The 9,602-nt window shown below is 44.4% G+C and overlaps 1 protein-coding gene across 1 annotated transcript; it reads right to left on the bottom strand.

Annotated features, from left to right (window-relative positions):
• Window positions 1–4,384: 4,384 nt before the first annotated feature.
• On the bottom strand, window positions 4,385–9,602 carry pex3 (peroxisomal biogenesis factor 3). The gene is made up of 12 exons (XM_062411685.1): window positions 9,413–9,602; window positions 8,423–8,554; window positions 8,237–8,318; window positions 7,918–7,961; window positions 7,674–7,795; window positions 7,430–7,496; window positions 7,277–7,331; window positions 6,987–7,125; window positions 6,845–6,915; window positions 6,641–6,763; window positions 6,382–6,478; window positions 4,385–5,938 (listed from the first exon to the last, which is right to left on the bottom strand). Exons 1-12 carry the CDS (start codon window positions 9,483–9,485, stop codon window positions 5,855–5,857), a joined length of 1,089 nt encoding a protein of 362 aa, XP_062267669.1. The 5' UTR covers window positions 9,486–9,602; the 3' UTR covers window positions 4,385–5,854.

Below are 9,602 nucleotides of genomic sequence, written 5' to 3' on the forward strand. Positions count from 1 at the left end.
TTTTCCAATCTGAATAAAGTAGTTTTCTTAGTTTCCTCCTCGAACCCGCTCTATGTTCTATATCCTCAGATTCGGAGCGGAGGAGAAGTGACGCTGCTCTGGAACAGGACGGTTCCCAGGACTCCCAGGACTCCCAGTGCCCTCGAGGCCTTGGCGCTCCTGGCGTGGCGTCACATCCTCGGCGGCTCTGTAGTGTTATTTTTAGAACATGTGTAAACTGGTTTTTGTGACCTTGGCAGCTGCAAAACACAAACACACACACACACATGGATACACAGACACCCACACACACCCAGGTTCAGGGTATCAGTGACGTCAGAACACTGGTTTATATTTGGCTTTGAAAAGACATGACATCACCGCGTGGATATTAATAAAGTTAACATGTTACTGTGTAAATAGACTCGTAGTCATAGATGACATTTCACGGCTGCTGTCTAATGTTAGCGTCTGTGTATTTATATATTTAAACATCCACAAAAACGACCACGTACAGAAATGGACAAAATGTGAAACTGAGACTTGAACTCATCAGAAACACAGAAACAGGCGACTTGACTCTGAACTCAACGATCCACGTCCACACAGCAGGAGGAGGAAGTCCAGGCCTGAGACATGAAAACACAAAGGTTGGATTTATATCAGAAGTTAATATTTGACGTCCAGTGTGACACAGGGGAATCCCACCTCCTCCCGTCTGACGCCACCTTGTTCAGAGTTAAACTTTAACTTCAGGCTTCTGCTTCTTTCTCACGATAACACAGAAGTAACAGTTCAGTTTCGACCGCCGGGTCTCCGACCATGACTCAACGTGTTTGTCTTCACTCTCTCCAGGCAGCGGGGGGGATTCTGTCTGGTTCCTGGTTCTGTGTCCTCTTTCCTTGGCTGAGATGACTCGGCAGATTTCGAGCTGAGGTCACATGTGTCCCAGTTGATCTATGACCTTGTTTCATGACTCGGCCTCACCTCAGCTCCACAAACCCTGAGTCATCTCAGGTCGGCTGAGGAAACTCTTACATCACCTCATGAAGTTACAGTTTCATCAGTGATTCTCGTCTCAAAGACTCTGATTGGGTTTAAATCAGAAACACAAACTGTGGACATGATGAACTTGGTTTATCCAGTGGAACTTCCCACAGAGTAAAATGGTTTAGTCCCAGATGTGTGATATTAATTCATCGGTATCTTTATTGTTAAAGCAGCTGTGGGGTAAGAGACAGAAAACATGATTAGTGAAATGAATGAAGATTTTATTTATTCTATAAGAGTTGATTCATACAGTTCTCATGGACCTTATCATTATTTGGACCTTGATCATTATTTTATTGTTGAATTTTTCACATTTATTGTTTTTCTCAGTACTTCATGGCTTCTTCTTCATATTGTAGTAGCTCAGGTTCCCTTTTACTGGAAGGTTGGTGGTGTTAAACCCAACTAGCTTGTGTTGAAGTGTCCTTGAGCAGGACCTCAAACTTTGCCTCTAGTATGGGAAAGAGTTATAATGATCAACAATCAATTAGGACTTATCTTTTTTTAGTTCAAATAATGTCCTTGTCATTTCACTGCTGCAGACACAAATATACACAAATATAAATATAAAAATATAAAAAATACTTAAAAAAGAAGATAAATTTAAACGCATATGAGGAAATATTTACTTTAAATATATTCTATTTAATGGTCATTATTAGCTTTAGGGTATTATCCCTCCATCCCTCCCCCTCTGGTCCAATCCGCTCGCTCAGGTGAGCCGATGACATCACCCCCCCCGGTCAGCAGTGTGACCTCACTCTGTGTCATCATGAATTCCTAACGAGGGATCTCACGTTGTCCAATCAGTAGAGGCCTGGATTATCGGGTAACGAGGCCTGACCGCGACAAGCCAATCAGGTCGCAGCACACAGATTAGGGCCTGTAGTGGCTCAGGGGAAATCAATAATGTAGACACACACACACACACACACACACACACACTACTACTACTACCGCAGATGAAAGAGCAGGACACAAGTGAGAAATAATAGAGGATGATGTCAGTGTTTTTTTCCCATGATTCATTGCAAGCAGCTGTGAGTCACCAGCGATGTAAACTGGGTGTAATGGGTTCTGTTTTGACTCGGGTTTGTTTGTCTGATATTAAAACCTACTGGACTGATCCCCATGAAACTTGGTGGAGGGAAGGAACTCATGACATGTGGGTGTAGATCTGGATCAGGGGGATCTGGTTCAGGAGGATCTGGTTCCAGGGGGATCTGGATCAGGAGGATCTGGATCCAGGGGCTGGATGAGAATAATCATGTTCCAGTCAGAATTTTGTGGTTCCAGTTAAATCATCAACACGAGTTGATTTGTCGAAATCATGGCGCCTGTTTCTTTTTCATTGCTTCTGCTTGAAATGAGAAACCACAGTGAAAGAGAAGCCAGGACACGATTCAAAGCCACATCTGGTGCCAACACTGAGGAATGATAACAATTATAATAATCATAATAGCACCTTTCAAACCACAGGAGCAAACAGCCTCACGATATACAAATGAAGAATTCCCATACTGGGAAAGATGTGCTGATGGTGTAAAACTGAAACCAGCAGCAGAGTTTTGACCTGAAACACGATTTGAAGAAGATGATGTCACCGACGAAGCTGGAAAGAAACTGAGGGAAAGTTCCGAGCGCTGAGTCGTGACATAGATCACGTACCATAAGTATTCAAACACCTGATGCCAGCTCTGAGGTCACATGACCTGTGGCTCAGCAGGTTTCACCGAGAGGAACCCAAGCGGCTGGTTGTCCCGGTGGCGGTGACACCGACACCACACAGGAGCCGGTTCCTCACGGTTCTGTGCTGGATTCCAAACTTCACGTGAAGAGGAGGGAGGTGAAGACTCTCGGGGACAGAACCTGTCCCGTGACGTCTCCAGAGACTCAGACGTGAGCAGCCTCACGCAGCCGGCTGGGGGGGGGGGGGGGGGTTTCCTGCTCTGTGCCACAGATGATCAGTGGAGCGAGAACCAACAGCACAGAGGGATTCAAACAGTGACTCGCAGTCATGGGCTGCAGGAAGAGCCGGACCTGTTTGTGCTGAACGTTACTCTGTGACTCACCGTGACTCAGCAAACTGAGACTTGTCTTTGTGGCACAAAGCCTCGGTTCTGCCGCTCACCATGACTCGGCATGTTTTCGTGAGGCTGCGTTCTATTTCAGGACGAAAACGAGATTTCGTCAGCGGGGGGGGTCACAAGGTCGTGAGGCTGCAGCCGAGGAAACCCGTCTGACTGACAATGAGTGGGTGTGTGTGTCTGTGAGTGTGTGTGTGCGCTCGTTAGACATTGGGGATGATAGTTTTGACCTTGGTGATGATAGTTTTGACCTTTGACCTTGACCACACAAATCATATCAGTTCATCTGAGTGACAGATTCACCTTCACTCGTCATAAGGTAAAATATCTGATGTGGCCACAAGAGAGGATGAAGTCATCTTCTGAGTCACTAGGAAGAAAGTGAATGTCATCATTTATCCAAGCGCACACACACAGACACACACAGTTTCATTTAAAAATGTAAATTTAAAATTCCTGAACTAATAAACCTGTTCTTGTGTATCTTTCTTCTCTGCAGCTGCGTTGACCTTTGTGCGCTCGTGTGCGACGTCTCTTTTGTGTTTCTCTCTTCGTGCTGATTGTGTTGTGCGTCGTCTTTTTCCACTGTTTGCTCTTCTTGCAGCTTTTGGTTCTGATAAGAGTTTTTTTTTTCAGCGACTTCGCCTTCGAGGCGGCGCTGAGAACGACTCGTCACCACAAACACGACTGAAGGTGAAATCTGACCAAGGTTCTGAGGTGATATAACACAAACACACGGAATCAGCTAAATGAAGAGTTGTGTTTCCAAACTGGGGAAAAGGCTTGAAATAATTTTTTTTTTAAGTTTTTAAATCTTGCAAAATGTTTCATTGGTTAAAAAAAGTAAAATCTGTGTTTCAGTTTTCCTTCTTCAGAACTGCAGCTTTTCTTTTCACAGTGTTTCTCCGACACAGTTTCAGATTCGTCCTCCTCAGAATCGAACCTCGAGTCACAATGACTCGTGTGAATGAGCCGTTCCGGTCTTTCCCCTTTTTCAACCAGTGAAGTCGAGATATTAAGTTTCACAGCAGGACATCTTCTCAACAGTCGACTAAAGTTCAAAGGATTTTGAAACCTGTGAACTTTGAATTTTGTTTTTAATGTCACATCCTTGCCTTTACGGCAGCCAGCCACCAGGCGGCGATAAACTATTTGGCTTCACTTTTCACATCGTATATCTTCATTTACAGTTTGTGGATTCCTTTAAAGAAACTTGCAAAGACAAAAGAAATCACGCTCAGTGTTTACAAGATCACACTTAAATCAAGTTGATTTATTTTTCTCTTTAATCATTTTCTACAAACTCACATTTCCGCGGTCGTTCACGCGTCACTGATGACAGACATCGTTTTACATTCTCACCGGTTTGTTAACTAACCCAGGGACCAGGAAGTTGGGGGGGGGGGGGGGGGGAGTCCCACCAGGCAGCATCGCTCCAGCAATCAGTTATTTTCTTTCAAACTGCTTCCTGCTTCACGAGGCTGAAGGTTTGTTTATTGGAGGATTTTCACAGACGGGAGTTTTGTTGTTGAACAGAACTGAAGGTGAACGAGTTCCTGATGTGAAGCTGAGTCAGTTGGTGACAAGAAGAGTCTGTGGGGGAACCTTTCACTATAATAATGATATCAATAATAATAATATTAATAATAATGATGTTCGCTCCTACAAAACGAGCTGTTACAGTTTTAGGGATAAAACCAGTAGGGGGTAACAACACTGTTGAGAATAGAATCACAAAAACATTTTAATTTAAGTTAATTTGATTCTTTTATTTTTTAAATATAATGAATTTCCTTCTATGAATTGACAGGATGAGTTTTCACAGTAGCAGAGTAAGGGTGACACCTGCTGGCCAAACTACAGAAACATGGGGTTTTCTGAAATCATGTTATTGTACATTTTCTTTATGCACATTTTTTAATATTAAGGTTCTTTTATTTTGTTAAACTTCGCAGCAGAAGGGGTGACTCGTGTGAAAAGATGCAAACAGAGCTGAGAGTCACTGAGGGTCGTGCACCTCGGGCTCTGTTCACATATTTAGTGTTTAATCATGTTAACTTTATGATATATTCAATTTGAATCAGTGGCACTTCAAAGTGATCATTGTGTGTTTAGAAGTTGTAAAATCTGCTGAACAAGGACGGAGCTGCTGCAGAGTTCTTTAAACACCGTGACAAAAATAATCAAAGCAAAAAGTCAAATTTAAAAAAAGCCTGAATATCACCACATCCCTTTACCACCGTATCAAAGTTTAAAATAAAAACCCAACAGATTGTAAACCCTTCAGATCTGGACACACAGCGAGGGCGTCGACCAAACCGCCGGAGACGTGAAATCACAGCTGATAGAACAAAAAGAGGAAATCATCTAAAACCTGTGATTAACTAATTAAACCGAAGTTGATCGGCGACGACTTGTTTGGAAACGTGGCGTTCAGCTCTTAACAGAAACGTCTCTTCCTTCAAGACTCTTAAATTCCCAAGATGCATTGCTTTATCCAGGGGTTGATCACCTGCGAAGGTTCCTCCTCCTCCTATACCAGTTCAATGATCCATCACGGAATGGTTCCCAGAGCAGACGCTCCAACAGAGTCAGATGCTGGAGCGATGGCGAGGAGGAAACCATCTCACAGAGAGGAGGGAGGGGCAACAAGTCCACGACTCATCTTCATCTTCTATCTCTGATTATGATCACACTGTACTCCTCCTCCTCATCCTCCTCATGATTGGTCCATGGTGTTATTTCTGCAGCTCCTCCTGAGTGCTGAAGGCGTCGTAGACGTTGGCGGCAAACTCCTTCACCTGGTCGTTGAGCAGCAGCTCCTGCAGGCGTCAGACAGGAAGTAAGAGACAGACAGGAAGTAAGAGACAGACAGGAAGTTAGAGACAGACAGGAAGTAAGAGACAGACAGGAATTTAGAGACAGATGTTTATTCTGCTTTATATCGTTTTTATTATTGTTTCATCTGCCAATTATTCATGGCTTGATCTAAAACAAAGAAAAACTCTACATGACAAAAAAGCTTCTTCTTCGATTTCTTATTAATCCAGGTCCAATCCACGAACATGGAGGAGGCCGGGCTCAGAACTATACTGCAGACAGCCACCAGGGGATGATGCAGATGTTTGGGCTTCACTTTTGGAGAAGTGACCACAGTCTGTGGCTCAATCTGATCTAAACTCCTCGTTGTAGCTCAACATGAGACGAAGCATCAACAGATGAAAGTGTCTCGTTCTAAAGACAGAACGGGGACGTGGGACTCTACCTGGACAAAGTGACTGGGAGTTTCACTGCAGATGGTGTTGATCTGACCGTTCATGATTGGGATGATCTTCGCCAGCGGCAGACTGACTGCAGACAGACTGGATGGACACACACACACACACACAAACACAAACACACACAGACGCACACGCAGAGAGACATGTTGGCATCAAACATCTTGAACAAATGTATAGTCTGTACGTGTATTGATATGAAACTGGGACAAACTGTCCAGTGGGTGTGTCCTTCAACCAGCTCACCTATCAGAAGCGGCGCTGGAGGCGCAGTCACCAGGAGGCGGGCGGAAGAACTCGGCCAGGTTGTCGAGGAGACGAGAGAAGCCCCGGTTCAGACAGGCGTTCAGGACGGTGGTGAAGTCCGGGCTGTGGACACACAACACGTCTCACTCACAAAGTTCACGAGGACAAATACGTTCAAGTTGAAATGAGGACGAGGGCGTTCACCTGTCCAACATGTCTCTGGTCTCGTTCAGCAGTCTGATGGTCATCAAGTCGTTCTCTGTCAGTCCACACGCCTGGAGGGACGAGAGCGTTAGCTACAGACACAGAGCAGCAGGTTCAGTAGACACTGTGTCTGTGTCCTCACCTGGTCCGCGAGCGTGTCCTCGTCGTCAGACAGCATGTACCACGACAGAGAGCGATCGGAGCCGGCCTCCACCTCCGCTCGAATCCAACTCAGCTGCTGCTCCAGCTCCAGCAGAGACATGCTGTGCTTCAGAGACATGCTGGGGGGGGGGGCACACATGTAGGTTAGAAAGGAATAGGTCAGAGTGAAAGGACAAACATCCTAACAACTGCTGCTGGTGCCGAGACATGAGAATCCTCCATGGACACAAGGACAATGAGAATACTTGTTAGGTCCAGAACCTCACTCACCCCCCCAGTGAGTTCTGCACCACTTTCTTCACCAGCGTCATCAACTCTGCTAAACCTACCAGGGACAGAGACAGAGACAGAGGAGGATTATTCCCATGTTATTTATCTCATGTGATCTCATTTGATCTCAAGTGATCTTGATGAGCTTGTTACCGTCTCCCAGCAGATGCTGGATACTGGACAGGTACTGCTGCTGAATGTCTGGAGGAGCGAGTGGTGTCTGGAAGAAAAAGCACAGAACACAAACGTGAATAAGGTTCTGAGACACATCATCAGAGATGGAACCTGGGGTCCTCAGCAGTTTTGGAATAATCCTCAGCGGAGGTTTAGCGTGAGCAGCAGAACTCTCAGCTCTGTGTGAGAGAGGAGATCATGAAACGCTCCTCAGGTTCCTCACCGTTCCGTTCTTTCCCACAGAGTTGTCCAGGTACAGATATCCACCGATGATGTTCAGCTGGACTCTCAGTAGAACCACCAACATGCAGGTGCTGTACACGGCAACGACGGTGCGAGTGAAACCTGAAGAAAACAAAACGATGTCAGATCCTGAATCTCAAGACATAAAATAAAAAGGTTAAATCAGGAATCCTTCCCCTCAAGTAAGTGATGGGATTATTGACTAATGAACATTGATGACTTACTGATGATCTTTAAATCTTCCCAGATCTCCAGTTTGTTGGCCGGTCTGTGACGTGATGAGGAAGAAAGAGGAAATCACACCATGAGAAACACAAACTCCTGAGAATCTCCAGTTTCCAGAGTTCCTGCCTGAACACAGCTCATGAGAAATAATGTAAAACTTCAACTGGATGTTTAGTTCCATGAAAATCATCTACAAAGAACATTCAGTGACATAAATGTAGAAATATTGATTATTGTAACAAATCTGTGTTGAATTGTGAACATGCAAATTAAAGATAGTGAGAAATCTTTGATTGTGACAGTAAGAGCTCTTCTCACTTGGTCTTGAGTAGTGAAGTGAGACTTTCTGAGTTGAGTTGAATGACGATGGCTTCTTTCAGTGGAGGGAGCATGGACAGCACTGTGACACACACACACACACAATAAATGACACACACAATAAAATCACACTTCATGATTTCTGGGATGTCATCTCTCTGGAGGACACGTGTGTAGCGTGTTTACCCGTCATGTTGCACGTCCTCTGGTTGCTCTCGAAGTGGAACTGCCTTCTGGCCTGAGCGATGTAGTCCATCGCCTCCTTCTCCTGGAGCGCCATGATCTTCTTCTGGGCATATTTACCCAGGAGGTAGACCCCTGGTGGTCGGAAACAAACAGGAAGTCACAATTATCACCTTGACAATGTTCAGCATGTAGTGTTGTTCTGTTATTGTTGTTGTGTTATTGTGTTGTGTTATAACACGTGTTTTAACACCTCAACCTTCACTCAGGAGCAGAAATCTTTAAACTATAAAGAAACAACAAAGTGACATTTATAGAAGAGAACAGAACATGTGACCTAATGGTGAAAGACAGAATCTATGTTTTAGAATAGAATCTGTAAACCTCACATGTTTTAGTCTTATGATTAAATGTCTTCTCATGATCAGAGTCTGAATCACTTTCATTCATTAGAAATCAATGATCTTCGACGCTACATGAACTATTCAACTTTTTATTGTTGACAGTTAAAAAACGCATTAAAACAACTCAGGCTAACATGCTAACCCTTAGCATCCATGAGTGCTGAGCTCACGCGTGGAATCTTCAGAACCAAACCTCGTTCAGTTTTCTGGACATTTAAAGAAGTCGTTCTCACATCAGAACCTCAGACTGGAGGAGAATCAACCGGTTTGTGGAATCGTTGAAAGTTGTTTTTTAAAAGCACATTACACGATGCTAGTTTTGTTGACATGTGACTTCTGTCGTGTGGTTTTAACACAGATTAGAACAAGTGGAATAAACACGATGATGGACAGAAATCTGAAGATCTGCAGCCGAATGGAGGAAAACACGAGACGAATTGATCACGACAGAATCTTGAGTTTATAAATGATCTTAATTCGTATTTTAAGTGACCTCCGGTGATTCTAGAGAGGACAGAACTTTGTTTAGATAAATAAGTGAACGGAGTCTGGCTCCCCGGGTGCTAGCACAGCGGCTAACAGCGGTTACCTCCAGCGACAGCTCCGGTGAAGAGGAATTTCTTTTTGTGACGTTTGATAAAATTCCAGGCGGAAGAAAACATCCTCGCAGAGACTCGCGAACCGGAACTGCGGGAACTCTGCGTCCTTTTCCGAACTTCCTACGAACTATCTGACGGACATGTTCGCCGGAGTTTCGCTAGTTAGCATCTGCTACATGC

Source organism: Platichthys flesus, chromosome 18 (assembly GCF_949316205.1).
Source record: "Platichthys flesus chromosome 18, fPlaFle2.1, whole genome shotgun sequence".
Classification (NCBI taxonomy): Eukaryota; Metazoa; Chordata; class Actinopteri; order Pleuronectiformes; family Pleuronectidae; genus Platichthys; species Platichthys flesus.